Raw genomic sequence first — 19,686 nt, 5'->3', positions numbered from 1 at the left:
GCCCATTCAATATTTTTCTTGCTTGAGTGCTTTGCTCTGTTCTCTGAGGTCTTCTGGAATTGCTGTTTTTATCTCTTGGCATTGTCTGGTTGCTAATTGCCTGTCATGGAGATCTGGGATCCCTGGAGCCTCCTGGGTGGGGTCAGGGTGGAAAACTCAATCTCAGGGGAGCTTTGGGTGTCCCAGCCTGGGATCTCAGCTCACTGACGTGTTCCGACAACCTCCCCCAGCCCAGCTCCAGGGTCTGGATCTGCTCAGCTTCAGTGCTTTGTGTCTAATGCATGAGAGATTCACCATTTCACTCAAACACTTCGGCTCAATTCAAAGTTAGGTATCTATGGAACTCAGCAAAATCTGAAAGTGTCACACAGCTCAGTTACTGTGGTTTCATTCATCCTTCAGCAGCTCAGTATTTCTCTGTGACAACGTTTTTTGGTCAGAGGCAGTCAAATCACTAGGTAGGTTTAGATGAACTCTGAGCCTAGTGCTGTATTCCTTCAAAAGGCAGAGTAAATGCAGGTATGAAAAGTCCACGTATTCTTAAAATTGCCTCTTAAATCTGAGTTGGTGTTGTCTGACCTTTTACCACCAGTACACTGCACCACTACATGCATAACAACCGATTTGTAATCTCGAGGAAAAGATTTTCCAGAAAGGTTATGAGTGCTGACAAATAGAGGTGGAATTTAAATCAGAATCAAGGCTCCTGCAGCCCAAGACCATTTTTAAAAATTCACCTGTAATCCTGGAGCAGGTGAGGTGTGTCTCAGGTAGCTGACCTGTGCTCCGTGTGCCCCAGTGCCCTGTTCAGAATGCAGCAATGGAGAGATGGGAGCAGTGTCACAATGTTCCTCTGGGAAATGTAGGTTCTACCTGTTCTGAAATATGGGAGTTTTTTCCCTTTTTTTTTTTTTTCAAGTTGAAATTTTACCTTCTCTGCATATGGGTAATTTTATCCAAGTAAGATGTTTTTCTCAACAAATGTTATGGATGTCTGTTTGGCCCTTTGAGGAGCTGCATGCACAGCCTGCACACACTGAGTGTGTGAGTTGGCTGCTAGTCCACATCACAGGGAGTTTGTTTTGTCTTCACAAGCATAAAAACATGTGCTTGAACACCTTGTCTTTCTGTAATACTTTACTTAAACTTTTCCCAAAAGTTATCACTTTGTCTTGGAAGGAAGACATTTAGATTTAAACTCTCAAATTTCTCGTCTTGACTGAACCGCTCACCAGGGTGCTGTACAGATGCAGAGAAATAGGATTTCCATCTTTACACACGGAGAAATAAATAGAGAGGCAGAGGGTCTTAAAACCTAATTTCAAGATAACTAGCAGTTCTTTTCCTTTTGAGAAGAAATTCTCATATTTCAATGCAGATGTGAATGTGTTGGGTGACAGATACCAGGAGACACGAGCTCTGTGACAAAGGAGCATTAAACATGTGAGTCTCACCCCAGAGGCTGTGAGGAATCGGTTCATGGGCCACAGAAGCAGGGTGTATCACTAATGAATATGTTCCCTATTTACTGATAGTCCTGCTAAGTGTGTGTCTTCTGAGCATTGAGAGGTTTCCCTTGCTGTGATCCTGCACATCGATCACACAGACTAAATGTGGTTCTTGGCAGTGGCATGACTGGACCTGTGGAAATATGATTAAAATGGTCATTATGCTTTTTCAACAAAAATCAATCTATGAGAGTAGCAGGCTTTTTAAAAAAAACAATACCCACCAAGGAATCCCTTCAATCAGGAGGTTTTGAGAGTAGCACACTGTGGGTTTATTTGCTTATTTTAGTGTATTTGGCAGAAAAATCAATATCATAGTATAACTCCAATAAAGATCGCACAATATATAGTGCTTCCCGTAGAAGAAGGAGATGATTGTCAAGTTGAGCTCCTTTCTCCTCATCATGTTAGTATCTGCCAACCTTCTGTTTAATAAAGCTAACTGCAAAATACTTAATCATGCAGACAGCACTGTATTTAACCATTTGAAGTTTATTCCTCTTCAAAATGCACCACCCTTTCTGTTTGAGCAACAACCTTTTGTCAATTAAACAGGGATATCAGGACAAGTCTTCTCAGCAGTCAAAACCAGAAAGGTTTTAGGATCTTTCACAGGTGGTCAGAAAAACAGAACATAAATATGTATGTATACATATTTATACATATTTACCCTGATATGTATATATGCTGGTCATGAACTCCTACACACAGAAGAATCCCTTTGGGAGGATTGTACACCCCGGTGTCTGTCAGTACTGGAGACATTGCTGAAGTTTTGCCAAAATCACAAAGTTCTCCAAATTTAGCGAATGCTTCGAGAAACCTTAGCTGGGGCTTTATGGTTCCTAAGGTTTTTAGTAGACTTTAGAGTGTGTGTGGGTTTTCCTGTACTTTCACTCATAAAAATGACAATGTTCATTGATACAGACTACATCACAAAGGGTGAGTTTCCCATGGTTGTCAAAGATGTACATAGCCAGGATGCTCAATGTTAGCAGATCAAACTCAGTCTTTAGAGGGATTCATAAAGATTGTGTTTGCTCTGTTTGTGCTTTATTGTTGTAAAATAAGAAAATTGCTGCAAATGTCTGTTTAGACGAAAAATTAGATGCAGCGAATCATTGGAAAGTAGTTGGTGAAACTATACAACCATACTATATATGGACGTAATACATTTGCTATAGTTGCACATATATATTTTTTTAATAAAAATCAGAAACTACAGTGTAATCTTTGTATCTTTAGTCAAGATACTTTACCCACATAGTACAAAAAGTCTCTACCTCACCAAATCCAAAGTTTATGCTGTCCAAAGGGCAGTAACAGATAAAAGTCAGGAGCTTGCATCTATTTTTTCATGAAATGCAGATATTTTACTTGCATGTGACTAGATATGTAATTTTATTTCTTTAAGTGTAAAATTTAAGGGATCAGATGTCAGAAAATGTAATCACTGAATTTTAAATTGCAACTTTAATTCTTTTAAGCAGAGGAGACAGATGTAGCTGTCTTGCTGTATCCACATATATTGCAAAATACATTTAAATCATGCGCATACAGGGAGACAAATGAGAGAACTCCGCCATCCAAATATTAAATTACACGTTTTGAAGCAAAATAGTGTTTTAAGTGTACATGTGTATAATGCTTTTTGTCACTGGATTGCTCTTCCTGATGCAGTTAGACAGAATCTGTATTTAGTCAGAAATCTTTCAATAGAAAGGGCTACCAGATGGGACCAGTAACAATGCAGAGAGGCATCGAACCACCACAGACATTTGGTGCTTAGAATAATAAAAAGACTATAAAATTAGATTAGTTGAGTCTAATTTGGAATTGGTATATTCCCTATGCACTCTCACAGCTCTTGGGTAGATAAAGCCTGAAGATTTAGTACTGTCAGGACAGAGGACTCCAACTTCCAGTAAAAGAAAAAACGGCATTCTGGGAGGTCACGGAGGGCAGCCCAGTGACCTCCAATGATTTACAGGCCTTTAGCTTAATGAAATTGTTTCAGTGACATGACGGTAAAAGCTCATAATGGATTGGATGCCCTAATGTAATGAAATTACTCCCTTCTGCCTTTAAAAAAAAAAAAAAAGGTAAAAAAAAAAAAAAAAAAAAAAAAAAGGCGCAATTAATATTTACTGAGACCTGACAGGCTTCAGTGTGCGGGAGCGTGCATTGCTGTCAGACAGCCGCGAGCAGCCCGAGCAGCGTGGCAGCTGAGCAGGCGCTGCCAGGGGGTGGAGGGACACCTCGCTGACGGGGAAGCCCCAACCTGGCGCTCCGAGCCAGCCTTCACCCTCTCCCTTCCTTTCTGCAGGCAACTGGACAACAACCAGATCAGCTGCATCGAAGATGGAGCCTTCCGAGCCCTGCGCGACCTGGAGATCCTGTGAGTGACTTGGTGCCGTGCCGGGGCGGTGGGGGGGTGGCTGTCCCCGCGCTGCGGTGCTGGCGGCTCTGGGGGCTGCCCAGCCCGGCAGGTGCAATCTCACACTTCCCCCGGGCTGCCGGCTTCGCTCATTAAACCACAATAGGCTCCGGGAGCGCTGCCGCTCGTGGGGAGCGCGGAGCCCGCCGTGCTCGCTGCTGCGTGCAGCACACGGGGCTCGGCGGCTTTCCGAGCGTGTCCGCCGTGCGATCCGCAGCCGGAATCCTGCCCGGTGCCGAGCACTGCATGGCTAACAGGTTCATGGGGAACAATATCGCCTGATACGTGACCGCTGCCCTAGACAAAAGCTGTTTCAAAGGTGTTTGGTATGTGAGAGGGAGGAGAGACGGGCGCTTGGCAGGCTTGTTCAGTGCAGTCATTGGCTTTTGGGGAGGATCCTTCTCTGAGGGCTGAAATAACACCACGTTGTGCTCTTCATGTACCACAAACTTTACACATAGGCTGTTAAAGCTGCAGCACAGACTGAAAAAAAGGTTTTGACAGTGAAAGCTGACTCTACCAGAGAAGCAGCACGTTAGATTTAGAGCGCTGTCATTGTAATGTAAATCCAGTATTACCCTGAACTTGGTATCTGAGCAGGTAATTTGCTCATTACTAATAGTAACTTATTCACTTAAAGACCTTTTCCAGAATAGGTTTTCACAATATGAGCTGCTATAAAGCTTTCCCTGTCACCTGAAAGTTAATCCTGCAAAGCTGAGTGTCAGTACTCGTGAAAGCACAGAATTCTGAGCCGAAATGGAGGAGGGTGGGAAGGACAGGCGACCTCTCCAAAATTCAAACAACCCTCGTCATCCACCGTGAGTTAATGGGAGAGCAGCCCTGACCCAGTGCACACCTTCCTTCAGCAGGGAAGGCCTGCCCAGGCTGCTGCAGAGCTTGCCCTTAAATTACATGGGATGAAACAGCAAGTGGTAGGTGGATAAAATAAGCACCTGCCTCAGCCTGCTGGCACCTGGAGACTGAGCAGAGTCACGCCCTGGGCTCCTGAGAGGAGGCAGAGCAGTGGGGTGGCACAGGCAGCCCAGTGCCACTCAGCACACGGGTCTGAACCCCTCTCATCATGCCCAGGCTTCTTCCCAAGGGCTGGGTCCAGCTCGTACCGATGCTCGAAGCAGTTCTGCCCTCCGTGTCAGCACAAGCTGAGGGACCTGGTGGTGGCCGTGTCTGTCACGGACCCTCTGGCCCCCTGTCCCCCAGGCTGGGACCCTGATGTTGGTCAGATAGAATGTATTGCTAATATTGAGCCAGCAGAAGGTTTCTGCAGAGTTTCTTATCTGGGAACTTACGTTATCAAGAGTACTGTTTGAATTCTGTAGTGATAGCACTTTTCAGGAAAAGTAATGTGTTACCACTATAAAATTTTACTTGTCTGTCAGATTGAAAAGTCTACTGTGTGGTGAAAGAAAAGAAGAAAGGGAAAAGAAACAAACTCCTCTAAAACTGGCTTTTTTTTTTTTTTTTTTTTATGGGCTGATTTTCTGTATCTGCAGAGAGTGAATCAGTCCTCCACTGACAGCAGACTGTGCTATAGCATTCACTAAATAGGCTGTACAATAAATGGAGACCTTTTTTGTAATATACTGAGTTCTGCACACTCTGCAGAAGTTGCTAGGAATGCATTCCTTCTCCCCAGGATGTAGTAAATGCTCAATTAGTTTATTTACCTCTCTGTTTTTAATTGGTTACTTCTGTGCCATTTATTTGTGGATGGGAGAAGATTAGATGAGGATGTATGAAATAGATCATAATCACTTCTTCAGTGCATTTTTAATTTTCAGCACAGACACACTGCTACAGGAACAAAATCAATATTAATTCTAAAAGATGAGAAAACAGATTGATAGTATCTATTTCTAAACTTTTTTTCTTGCAGTCACAAAATACACGTTTTCTACTTCCAACATAATCTGATTTTTTCCCCATGTTTTTCTTCAAAGAAAGTCTGAGAATTTAATCTATCAAAATTAATTTGCTAAGTGCCCCAGAGATTATAGTATCTTTAGTGGTAAAACAGTCATAAATGTTAAAATTTGAAGCTATCTGAACCATCAAAGAACATTAAATTTCAGCATTTCAGACCCACTGTGTATTTTATGCAGATGTATTTTAACATATAATGCAGTATGTAGAAAATAATCAATGATTCTTGCAAAAAAAATTCTAATTATCTGTTTGAACAGTTTGCTAGAGTGCCAAATAATTTATTTCTTCTTTATCTTACTGAAATCTTGTGACCTTTCTGATACTCATTGTTTCCAGTCCTGCACTTTTCTCCTCACACACGACCTGTCTACAAAATTCTAAATTTTGTCTATAAATCGGGGCAGGACTTTGCTCAAAAAATGAACTAAGAATACTTTCATTAGAAACACTTTGGTTTCTGGGTTGGTAGCACGTTTCATTCACCTTGAGCTCCTCAAAAGCCATGACTGCAAGGAGCTTGGTGGTTCAGTAGCTGTAGGAAGAGAAGAGTTTTTTTTCAGTTATCCTTCAAAATGCAGAGTGCGTGACTTATTTCTTCTTATCAACAAGTTGTTTTCATTTACTGTTCTCATTTTCTTGTTTTGTGTTATAAATATGTTCCCATACCAGCTAATAGCACAGAGGCAGAGATGAAAGCAAGACTGAAATTTGTGCCTAATTTGAGAACCTGGCGTGGTGCAGGGAGTTGTGAAGTTCAGCTGCAGCTTGGAGCAGCCCAGGGTGTGGAATGTGGCTCCCAACACAAGCGTGCTCTTGGTCACTTGTGTGTTCAGGAGCCTCTGTGTTCCAATGCCACAAAAACTGTCACTGATTTTATGGCCTGACACACGTAGACCCTAAAGCAGGTGCCAAGTTCTACTGCTGACTCTGAGGTTTGGGTTAAAAGATGCAAAAATGTTGAGTATAAAATGCTTTGATGCCTTCTCTTGATTGTCTTTGCCTGTGCAGCAAGTTGAAAATAATGTCTGAGAAATGACCTGCAGAATGGATGGACTTAAACATCTTGTCCTGGTAGTTCTGCATTGGGGCTGGTTTTGTTCATGCTTGGCTCAGATTTTCTGAACAGATTCCCATGAAGGGTTTGGTTTCTATCTGTTGATAAAATAGGAATTTTTTCTTGCTGACATAATTCCTGTGTCCTCCTTTCTATAAGATGATAAAACGTATTTCAGTGGGTTTGGTCTTGCATTCCAAGACTTAGAAAAGTGTATGCAATAATTGAAACAGCAATAAAATGCAAAGTGAGCATGTATTCATAAATGAGTGGAAAAGGTTATTAACTGTCTTATGACTTGTTGGCATAGAAATGCGCAGAAAAGTTGAAGAAAATTGGTGAGAAACCTTTGCTAATTGAAGATTTTTTAGCAGGAGAAGGTCTCTGCTCTGCTTCATTTTTACTTACGTCCTATGGCAATATCTGGCAATAACAGTATTATTGAGAAATATCTATTACTGTAGCTGTAAGTATGATTAAAGGTTATTAAAAAAACCTCAAAACCAAACTAAAAACCCAGTTTAGTTTTCAAAATAATCAGCCACTATTCCTTATTGTGTGACAATATGCTGTTCATATGCTTTGTAGGTTAGAAATTAGTCCATGGTTTTATTTCCAAATGCCCAAAACTATGAAGGATATGAGATAAAACATGTCTAGGGTTCAGAGTTTCACCCCCAGTCTCTCAGGACACATGAATAAAAGAAATTAATTTCAAGATGGTTCAACAGGCTCAAACTGGATAAACTGGTAATATTGAGTGCCTGAGCATACTATTATCATTAGGCTGGGAGGGCTGAACCATTTTTCTCAGTAAGAAACAGAACTCAGTTTAGCAGAAAGCCCATTAATTTATTTGTCATTGTTTTCTCTCTCTGGGATAACTGGAAAACTGTGCGGTGGCATGGGAGCTGTACTGTGTGGACAGCACAGAAAGAATTATGAGTCACTGTTGACAACTTAGGTGGAGTATTTTCCTTTTTTTTATATTGTAAAAGCTGTTTTTCTCTTGCTTTATAATGATAGCCAGAGGGTCCAGAGCTTGAACACATTCTATTTGTTTCATAAGATTTTATCATACCAAGAGCTCATCCTAGGAGGTCGGTGGGTAGTATTCTGTTAAAGAAGGCAAGCGGGTTCTTGCTGTACAGAATGATTTTGGGGTTTGTTTGTTGTTAGCCACATTAATTGTGTGTCTTTCATATCATATGGCTGAGGCTGAAAATCCTCCCTCGTGAGTTTCACTTCTTTTGGAATCAATGAGCTCTGGTTGCCGCTGAGTCCGTGGCCGCACGCGCTCGGGGATCCACCCGTCCACTTTGGGTGCCTTAGTGTGAAACATCGTGCCAATTCATCCTAAAGTAATAATGAAGAAGTGCAAGTATAGTCATCCAAATATTTGTGACTTCAGTTCCAAATGAGTCCTAAATACATTATATTAAAAAGATGATTTCTTCTGATTGCATAGCGTAAAGAAAAGTGTAATAAAGGTAAAGAAAATGCATCACTTTTCCTTTCCCAAAATCTTAAAATTAAAGTAACGAGAGAAATTTAAATTGTTCTGCCAGTGTTTGTATGCAGAACCTTTTCTGTCCAAGTATTTCTGCCACGCTCTTTTTCCTGCTCCATGACAAACCCACAAAACCACAGATCTGTAAGGGCTGTGCTGGTGTTTTTGAGCTCCGATTCGGCCCCGAGCTGTGTCCAGTGGGACACAGCTGGTCTGTCACACCAGCCTGGCCTGCAGTTCTGTGCATTGTCTGCCACATCCAGGCATTGCAAGCATTTATTCCTGCTGTCCTTGTTTGCATTCAATATGTTCCTGTTGTAAACGATTTTTTCATAAAAGGTTTAGTCTGTACAATTTCAAATAGAGATGTTGTGGATGAGTGTGCTTATAATGCACACTGCCTTTTGTCATAGCAAACTTCTGAGAACTTTTCTGAACATGAATCAATATTATGTGGTATACTAGGATTTAATTGTTCCTAGGGTTGCCTCTAAATGCTGAGCACTCAGTTATATAGTCAGTTTTACTTATTCGTAAAATACTATTCTAGGCATGTCTTGAGTAGATAGATCTTTATTTGCTCTCACAACCTGGAGAGACAAGGAGCGAAAGTCGTGACATAATTCTAAATATATGAGATGTCATTGCTTAATGAAAGCCTGAAAATGTCACACAAATGTGATTTCCTCCTCTATTTTGCTGGAAATTATGGTTGGTTGAGGCAATCAGGATCAAATTTGAACTCTGTAAATCATGTTCCTATAACTGATAGCAAAATGCCTAAATACAGTAATGAAAATGAGAATTCTTTGTCAAATGATGTGCATAGCTAGTTTACTTATACTTGAGTACAGTGAAATTAAATGATTACTGGTTTTGGTTTATGCTTTTTGTGGTTTGGATTTTGGGGCTTTTTTGGATTTGTTTTGTTGGTTTGTTTGGGGTTGTTTTTTTATCCGAGGGTGTATATTACCTCAAATGTATGTAAATTAATAAAAGCAATTTAAAATCTTTACTTACTTCATCGGTCAACATGAAAAAAAAATTATGCATGTAATAAAAAGTAATGAAAGGAAGTAACCACTAGCAGTGTATGAATAATTGAAGTATGTACCTGCTTGGTGAAATTAGGTGAAAACAAGGAGTTTGGCATTTCTAGGAGTATCCACAGTTTTCTATGTTGAGCTTGTCTCACAGAAAATCAAATTATGCCAGAGGAAGTCAACAGTTGGTTTGGCCGTAGAGAAATGGTGTGCCCCGAGTACAGAGGTATCAGTAGACAAATGGGAATTTCCCCTTCTCTTCACTCCATTCATTATTAGATTGGCCCTTAGTTTCTTCTCTTCCCATTCTTCTGCCTCCTGTATCACTGTTGGTCTGTAAGGGAAGGAGAAATGCTCCTGGAAAACCTGGCTGTGGGTACTACGAGGTTTCAGTTACATAAATAGTCAGAGATAAGATTAACTACAGAAATGCCTTTTTTGGAGGAACTTTTAGAAAGTGGAGTGCCCCTCCTAGGGAAAAGAGATGCATAATCAGCATAATTAGTTGATGGAGAGAAGATGGCATGCGTACGTGGTGGCTTGATAAGAAATGTTTTTATTTGCTGATGCATGTCCGTGGGAGATCTGGTGTCCTGCTCAAGATGTGGAAATGAAATCTGAGATAACCTCTGTTGTACAGCAGATTACAAATGGGAGGTTGGAAGTACAGCATGGTGAAAGGAACACTATCCAGATGGCACCATGGTGACAGGCTTTATATCAGAGACCAGCCGAGACAAAATACGAGTGGCTAGGAGAGGGTCTCTGAAAATCACTGATGCCTGTTACAGATGTAATGTAACTCTCTCTTTATGGGGAGAATATATTTGCATAAATTCATTGATCAATGATTTTGTTAATCCTGCCGTATTCCAGGCATGTCCTCGCAAATTGATGAACATTTCTATCAGTCCTTGGTCCGGATGCCTAATTATGTTATATATTTAGAAAGATGGATTTTTCCCTTCCTGGAGCATATGTAGTAGTTGAATGCTGTGCTCATTCTCCTTCCCTGCCCCATTAGATTGGAGGGTTTTTTCCCTTTAAGAATAGCCTAGAGCCATACAGGCTGCAGAACATATCAAGATCAGAGCAGTGGCAGGTTAGAATTATTAGTTTCATGAATCACTAACCAGTCTGCTTTTTGAGGAAGCCCAGTTTTATGGGTTGCGTCGTTTAAGCGTGGTGCTGCAGTCACTGCTCCGAGAGATTCCAAAGTCAAAACTCCAGGAGATACAGAGATTTCTGGCAGACCTTCTCTCCCATGATATTAATTGTTTAATTTGCATGCTCTGCTCATCTTGTGACCTGCCCTCCCTCCCCTTTGACTAATACACTTTCTTTGTCAGTAATATAAAAGATGTAGAACAAGCATTTTGACTGTTGAAAGTCAAGTGAATGTGAATGACTTAATCCAGAGGACACTCAGCTGTGTATTTAATGCTGATGTGCAGCTCAACACCTTAACCAAGGGCTGAGCTGAAGACTAGGATGGAATAAAACTCTTTGCTGATAAAGTTGAGGTGATAACACACTTCTGAGGGAACATGACGAGCTCAGGGTGGATGAGCAGTCATTTGATGCCGTACTTTGCAGTTCATTGTTTCTATGACTCCCCAAAGCAGCAGGATGACGATGCTCTTGGAGCTGGATGTGGTTCTCTTGGCACCAATGCAGCCTCTGTGGTTGGGGGAAGGCTGCATGAGTGTGCACTACAGGTTCCTGTGGTATCACTGTCAAATATCCCGGGATGTCCTCAGCCCTCCTGCGACACTGTCCGGGGTCCAGAGCTGGTGGTGTATGGGGGAGCTCCTGCTTCCTTTGGGCTCAGTCACAACAGTGAAAAATGATCAATACAAAAAACATTTCAAAACAACTGTTCCCCTTCTTTTGTTCTGTGTGCAACTAAAGGCATTGTTTGTCACCAGTAGGGGAGTAGATGGTTTGTCTTTCTCTGAGGTTGCTTTTGTCCCTCTGCTCTGCTAAGTAACAACATAGACAAAGGCTGTGAGCTGCCGCCAGTCTTTGTACAAGGGAGGACTCAGAAGACTGGGAAGAGAGTAAAACTGTGATGGGAGCTCTGTATACCGCGATCATTGAGCTCCCTACTGAAGCAACATGTCAGATATTTTACCTTAAACTGTAGCTGCAGGGACCAGGGTACTGTACATTACATATTACTGGCATTATCCAATATTTTTAGGTAGGACAATAATATTGTGCCTGTAATAAATTAGATATAAAATCAGTAATATGTAGATAGTTAGCTTGGAACTGTTTGGAAGTGAAGTAGGTAACTATATCTGCACCTGAAAAAAATGGATTGGTAAAACCTGCTTCTCATCTAAAGATGAAATAGTGTCTTTTTTCTTGCTGTTGAAAAGCTTATACATATAATGTAGGTATATATGTGATGATGAGAACATTTTTAAATTAAGTTTAAATCAAGAAAAATAATTTTTAAAACTTAAAAGAATAAGATTAATATAAATTAGATTTTATTTACATAGCCTATCTAGTCCTGGGTTTAAGAAAAGAGAAAATTTAAGAGCTGCTTGAAAGATGAAAGTATAAAATAATGTCAAAGTCATTTGAAGACCAATAATCACAATTTCTATGTTAATTAAGTTATCATAAATGAAGCAACTTCTTGTTAACTGGTTCAATATTTTTGAAGCAGAATTGCATTTCTTACATTTCTGTTTTGGGGTGAATAATCTGAATGCATTGATTTTAGTCTTTACGGGTGATGCATGGCCATGCTTGGGGCACTTACACATCCTTAGAAACAAATCTAAAAATGCTGTAAGGCCATACAGAAACCTTTGTTATCATGTACCATGTTGTTGGCATGTTTTAGAGAAAATAGCTTGGTCAGTTGAAATGTTGCATAAATGGTTGGTCAGTTGAATGGCTGCATAAAGCCATTGATGGAAATGACATTCAGTTGTGCCATTAACTTTTTAAAATTGCTCATATCTCCCTTGTCTTCTGTGTGCTGGGTGGGGTGAGGCTTCTTGGTGTGCAAGCACCAGACTGTCACTCGGAGTGGGTTTGTTTGAGGGTAAAGGGAGGAGAACGTGGTGGAAGCCAGGCTGATGGCTGTGCTGGAGGGCTGCAGCAGCACAGACTGGACCAGGTCTTCGTTCACCACTAGAACCTTGGGTTGTGTCTGACACCAGCAGGGCTTTGTTGGGAGAAGGGAGTGTGGGGCAGCATCCCTGGTTCATGGCTGCCAGCGCTGCGATCGATGAATTGCCGCAATGCAGCATCTCTGCGACGCCGCTTTGGAGGCCGCCAGAAGCCCCCGTTGGTGCAGGAGGCGGTTGCGGGCTGGGCGGGCTCTGGGGAGGGGGAGCCCACGCTGCAGCACCCACGCTTCCTACTGGCTCCTTGGGCAATTCCAGCGGTGTCTTAAAAGGGTTGGGTCCATCCCGTCTGTGAGACATCCCGTCTTCCCATCCGCGGGAAGGGCGTTGGGAGCCAGGTGAGGCACTCCAGCCGAAACCAGTAGGACAGACCCTCCACAATGGCAGGTATCTTTTATTTTAGGTGCATGCAGAGAAACAGCCATATGTGGAGAGCAATAGACTCCTTTTATTTAGCTATAGCTCGTGCTTGTAGAATATTCCTGAGTAGATCATGGGGGCGTCAAATCTTTTCTGTGTATATTTTATTTTGCGCTTTTTCACTCTGTGGACTGGAGGCTAATGAAACACTGTGAGTATTTGCTATTTAGATTGTTACGGTTTCTTACCCATATTGCATGAATATAAGCAGGTATTGCTGAATCTCATGGGCAGGTGGAGTTTGGGAGAAACGTAAAAAAATGGAAAGATAGGCATTTTTAAACATATTGACCTTTTTCTTGTGTGATGCACACAAGCACTGTCTAATGTCTTATTAAAATAAAATCCTGACGGAAAGCAGATCTCTTTTCAGCTTCACCAAGAAATGTAGTTGTCCTTGTCTAGAAACTACGTGTAGTCTTTGTTCTTTCAAAGCATTTCTTTCCTCTATAAATGTAACTTTTCCTTAACAACTGCTCATACATGCAAGTCTAAACTCACAGAATGTGTGAGTCACACATTCCCTTTTTCATTCATGTGGATCTATATTAGCCTGTATTTTAGCCTGTATTTCCAGCGTGGATGAATTGCAGATAGGGGCATCACATACCATTAGAATATAAAGTTATTTCACAAATACCTTCTCAGTCTCTTGCACTTTGGGGAGGCAATTTTGGCAGTTAAGGTGAAATGTTGTCTTTTTACAAGATTTGCTTGTTTTCTTTCCTCTGCTGTCCAGAGCCAGGAATTGCCTGTGCGGTTCTGTGCTGCACCATGGCCATTGTCCTCTCTGGAGCTATGGAAGATCTCTTCCTGCTGCTCTCTCCCAGTGGGAATGCCAATGGCCTTGGGAGCTGAGGGGCAGCTGAGACACTGCAATCAGAATGGCTGCTCTGGCCAGAGCAGTAAGGGCTGGTGTTTTGCCTGCAGGACCTACTGGTTCTGCTGTTGGGAGAAAACTGAACCCAGGGGTTCTGGCAGCCCCCTCTCTGTGGATTCCCATCGCTGCCTCTTTCACAAGGCGTTGGTAGAACCTTTTACACCGACACTTGGCTAAACTGCCAGCAGTGCCGTGTCACTCTGGGGTTGGTGGCTTGTCCCTCTTTGTCCCGCAGTCCCGCAGGCGCTGCCGCATTGCGGCACTGAGGTGGCCACGGGCTGGCACCGTGACCATCCCGAGGAGACTGAGTATTGCCACAGAGCACCGACAATGGAGGCAGAAGCCCATTGTTGTCGCTTTCTCTACCTCAGAAAAGGCAACTAATTTCTGTCTGCCACTCGGAATTGCTTTTCTGTTGGTGTGTGTTCCGTGGAGGAGTAGAGAGGCTGTGTTCGTGGAGGGGGAAGGCTGTAAGAATGGAGGCTTTTACCACAGGGCTGTAGCGTTAGGGCTGCAGTGTACTCAAGACAGGACAAATTAAAACACGGCTTTGAAGAATGATACCATTCCTTTCTGATCCAGCGTTAATCAATTTCTTTAGAATGTCTTTTGGTGAAGGAAATAGTAACACTCAGCTGACTGAATGGTGAAACATTTTACCTTGGAAATCTCCATCATTAAAAGCCATCAGCCTGAACAAATGATCAAAGTTGCTTGCTCCTTTCAAATTTTGGAGTTGAACTGTGTTAGTTTGAAGTAGATTGTGTTCATAAAGCTGTTTCAGCTTCAGAAAGGACTAACCTGAAACAACTCTTTAGGCAGGGCCCTGAGAAACTGATTTATTTTGCTGAGGAGCTGATGCAACAAATTTAAGGTTTGTATAATCTGACTTCATGTTGTTGATTCTTTTTCATCTTTTCCATAATTCACTCTGTTAGGCTTTCAGACCTCTGTAGGCATTGAGAATCCAGTCCTGTTTCCATTGATTTTGTCAGGAGCAGCACAGAATCCATAAACCACAGTTCCTGACATGCATGCAGGGCAGTGACACCAAGAGCCGTATTTGGTATGAGAGATCTCTGTATAACCTAAAAAAAACCCCCAAACCATCTCTATTTAACAATTAATTTATATTAAACTGAAATAATTGTATTGTAATTTTATCGCATTAATTCACTGAACAAGAGGTTTCCAAATGAATGTACAAAATTTAGGGGAGTTTAAATGGAATGCAATTATATTTTTGATTTCTGTGGTTCCTGCAAAAATCTGTGCCTAAATAAATGGATTGCAGGGACCAGAGTGACTCCCTTCTGAAATCAGCAATGGGATTTGCTCTGACTTCAGCAGGCATTGGTCTGGGTATTATGACAATTGGACTCGTTCCCAGGGGTTCTAGGCAATAATATCAGCCCTGAAATTTGGTACCATAGAGAAACATCAAAACTACCCTAATGATGCAAAAGATTTACTCAGTGTTCACAGAAATACCTTTATTTCTTTTAGTCCATGTCAAAATTCTGGATGTAATTGGGACTTAGAGCCATAGCAGGCATTCCCAATGCACTGTACTGAAAATTGTGTAGCCTTTGGGCAAAGACCTGAGAAAATGTCTTGATTTAAAATAAAAAAGAAAAAAAAAAAAGAAAAAAAAGAAAAGCCAATGTTTTATTTGCTATTTTTGTGTTTAGAAGAAAAAGTCATTGGAGAAGAGAATCCTTCATTCAAAAATAAAGCAGTGGCAGAATAATTTCAGCCTGCCTTCTCTTGTCCTTGCACCAATGCTTTTATATTTTAATTCAGGCTGAGCAGAATTTTTATTTTCTGCCTAGAATTAAAGTGCCATGTAAAAGATTGAAAAGCTGATTGAAACTTCTCTAGAAAGCTTTTTCAACTTTCACTAGGCATAGATGTTAGAAAGAATTGGGAGATGCACCTGGTACATGTATTTTGTAAGCTGATAGAGGTGATTTGATTGTGTGGGAAAATAGCAATGTCTTTCTGTGCAGAGAAAGAGCAGCTTCCTCTAGGGGAAGCAATAAGACATTTCATCTAAGACCACGTGAATGACATTCTTGATTAAACATGTAACCAAGTACACAATCTAAATTTGTACCCACTTTCTCTGTATAAACTTTATTATGCTACATTTTACCTTATCCTGTTCTCTGCTTTATCTTGTTTCGGAATATTTTATTTATTTGGGTGTTGTTGTAAGTAAGTAAATTAAGGCATAATGATATGTATGTGCATATTTAACATAAATTCATGGCTAAAAGTAACACCACAAAGGTTTGGCCATACGTCACCAAAATCCTTAATTTTGCTAATGTTTGATATTTTTTTATGGCCTCTTGTCCATTTCCACTGATTCCTAGTCCCAGTCTCTTTAGCTGGAAAGCTTCTCCAGCATTTTCTTGCTGCAAGTTCTCTTTTTCCCTCTCCTCTGCTCTTAACCTCAGCTCTTGAGCTTGTCCATCCCAGAGGCTCCAGCCAAGGCACAGCCAGACTCTGGGAACAATTAATGCAGTAATTACAGGACTTAAGTTAATACGCCCTGAAGTTATCACTGTGGGCAAATGTGAGCCTCCTGGTTCTTGCCAGGTGACAAAACAGGCATTTTAAACAAATAATCTCTTATTATAATAACTTAGTTTCCCTAAAACCTGATGTTTTTGAAAGGAATCTCATTCCTTCAAGGCAAAAAAAAATCTCCCTTAAACATCTGGCCTTTATAATAAGCTTAAATAGTAAAAATCTGACAGTTACATGCAAATTAAAATTAGCCACAGAATGGGAAGAACCAGGCAATTGTAGCAGTAAACACTGCTGGCAGTTTTGTGCATAATTCTGTGCTAAGCTTATTTGCTTTATTTTTTCCATACATTTCTAAAATGAAGATTTTCTTTCCTCTGTATCCTTGAGATACTCATACTTCTGATGTCAGCTTCCCAAGTTAACAATGCTGGAGCCTCTCACTTTGCTGTGATGAGAACACTTGTGAACACATTGTCAAAAGACTAACACTAGAACAGAAACCACAAAATGGCAACCAGTTATTTTTATTTCAGTGGCTTCTCCTTGTCACCTGGAGACTATTTAGACCATTATTTGCCTGGGCTAACGTTGTGTTTAAAAATAGCACTTGTCTGGTGCCAACTCCTTTTAGAGTTGGGTACAAATATTGAGACAACCCCCCAGCTGTTGTTGCTTGTGCTGCTAATTTGAGGTGTCAGCTCGGAGCTGTGCTGCTCCGTGTCACTGAATAAGGCCCCTCGTGAGATCATTATGTTTTCTAACAGTGCCGAGTAAAGGATTAATCAGTGCAGCATCAGTTGCTTTCATTATCTGCCCACATGGTCGTTGTGGGCTTTAACTTAAACAGTCTGTGGTGAGATCAAGCAATTGAGAACAAGAGGCACTCGGGGCTCACCACAACTCAGAGGAGATGCAGCTGAGTTTTGGGCATTGCCTGACAAGCAAACCTTGGATGCATTGGAAGTCGAGGGTGACTGCACTCAGTGCTGAGGGATGGAGTGCTAAAGCCACCTTGCTTTTTCATCACAGGCCATAAGAAACCGTAAATATTTAATTCAATGCAAATTCCCCCTGACCTGTGTGAAAAATAGCTCTTTATTGGAAATACAGCTCCTTTTGCCCTGCAATCTGAAAGTTAATTACAAACATTAATTATGGCAGCATATGAAACTCAAGTCGTGGGTTTATTACTAAATATAGATTTAGATTCACTTTTTGAAATTAGTGCTGTTAGTTTTATTGGGTGCTATATGAGGGCTGAAGGGGGTCAGAAGTTGTCATCCACTGTCCCTCCCTGGGGCAGGCCCATCAAATCCAATGCCGTTCCTGACAGGGATTCATTCAATATTTTATTACAGGCTTCCCTCCCAATGGCTGCACACTCTGTAACAGCTCTTTTATGTATTTTTCCTGTTCTTATTATAAGAAACATTATCCCTATATCTAAGGAAAATCCCTCTTTCTGAAATTTAGCCTGTTACTACTTTGTTTAACCCCTGGGTGAATATAAGGAGCAGAGGATATCTTTTTCCTTTGCAGTGGCATTTTATGTAGTTCAATGGAGGTTTAAGAGTAAGTGATGTGAATCTGTTAACACAGAGGTCTAAGGTAATGGCACTGTTAGTGCTAAATTATGCTGTTGGTGCAGCTTCCAAATTCATGTTTCATGTCTTTATTTCAGACAGACCCTGAGATCCTCCTTTTATGTGCATAAATACTGATGGTGATGTCTAATCTTGCATAGGCTCAATAGTTTCAGGTCACATGTACACTGGGAAAAGATTTCTTCACTTTTATTTACCAGCACTACACACACAGGCATCCCTCAAAGCTTTGAGGTCTTGGATAAGTTGTGTTTCTGACACTGCCAGGGACAGAGCAGAGTTGTCTTCTGAGCTCCACTGGCAACTTAGGCAGAGCTATTCAGCGTTTTTTATTAATTTGGTTTTTTGCCTCACTTCATCCACTTCTGAGTAGAAGTAACATTGTCAAAAAAACCTGTTAGCACAAGAGGCTTAATTATGCCTTGGTTAAGTCTGATGAATTTCCTGGTCTCATTTAGTGGATATATAGTTGCACTGGGGATAGGAGCTGGGAGCCCTGGCAGTGGTGGGAGAAGAAGGAATCAGAGAGTATGACACTAATTCACTCCTGGGAACATTCCCAGCCTGCAGACACACCATTTGTAGCTATCCATTGCATGCACATGGATAATAATCTTGCATTAGGCCCAATTACATGGTGTTATGGACACACAACACAGGGATTACACACCCAGCCAGGAGCACCCCATGACAGAGCTGTGGGGTAATTGGAGGAGACAGAAGGAAATGTTAGTTGTTAGTGCTCCCAGTGCTGCAGGGCCTGGCACAGCTCAGCCCCACCAGCCTGGTCCCCTTTGCTTTGCTGCTCCCTTTCAGTGTCTCACTTTCAAAACCCAGATTTATCACGGAGCGAGGTAACCCAGCACCACCTTTTCACAATGTGTTGAGAGAGTTTTGAGTGGGAAAAGGAGCTGAACATCGTTGTTTAACTTCGAGTGAAGCCCACAGACACACGGAAGCCTGTGCTGCCAAAGAAAGGCTGGAATTTGTATATTCCTGATATCAAATCCTGTGTTTTAGAAACCTGCAGAAAATCTACACTGCCCAAACATAAAATGCATTCAAACCCAGCAGTAATCTAGTACATGAGCTAGTGCCTTTGCATATCTCTTTCTCCGTTTACCAATCAGTAAATGTGTCTGAACTTTTCTTTCTAACTGAGAATTTTGCCAATTCTGTGGTCAGCCAGATGTAACACAAAGGCAGCCTGGTGTGGATCAAAAACCTGAATGGCCAGCACAGCAGACCTCTAGTGACTATGGGAGATGCTTACTAAGTCTAGGGGGAAAGTGTTTTTCCAATTTGAATTAAGTTTCAATTAAAATGTCTCAGTTTGATTAGCTGTTTTGCTAATCAGCTGCAGATTTGGAATGGGAAGGAACCCAGTCCCCATTACTGACAAGTAGCAAAGGGCATCTTCAGCACCCAGCAGGTTCTCCCCTGCCCCTTTCACTTGAATCTGTTCAGGTTGGAACAAGAAGCATCACTGTGGCTATTGCAGTGTACTGCTGCACATTCTGAAAATGCCTTGTACTTAGAAAGTTTGACATCTGTGTAGGTTTTTTTCCTTTTGTCAAAATCAACTAGGATACAAAA

The 19,686-nt window shown here is 41.4% G+C and overlaps 1 protein-coding gene across 3 annotated transcripts in view; it reads left to right on the top strand.

The window, feature by feature from the left end:
- Positions 1-19,686, top strand: part of SLIT3 (slit guidance ligand 3) — a 465,006-nt gene that overhangs the window by 256,873 nt on the left and 188,447 nt on the right. For all 3 annotated transcript variants that reach the window (XM_088173839.1, XM_088173838.1, XM_088173840.1), the window contains one exon: positions 3,835-3,906. In XM_088173839.1, the coding sequence (XP_088029965.1) occupies positions 3,835-3,906 (72 nt within the window). The remainder of the gene's footprint in view (positions 1-3,834; positions 3,907-19,686) is intronic.

The sequence above is a fragment of the Sturnus vulgaris genome, chromosome 15 (genome assembly GCF_052056855.1).
Source record: "Sturnus vulgaris isolate bStuVul1 chromosome 15, bStuVul1.hap1, whole genome shotgun sequence".
In the NCBI taxonomy this organism is placed as follows: Eukaryota; Metazoa; Chordata; class Aves; order Passeriformes; family Sturnidae; genus Sturnus; species Sturnus vulgaris.
This window is presented reverse-complemented; position numbering and strand designations above follow the sequence as displayed.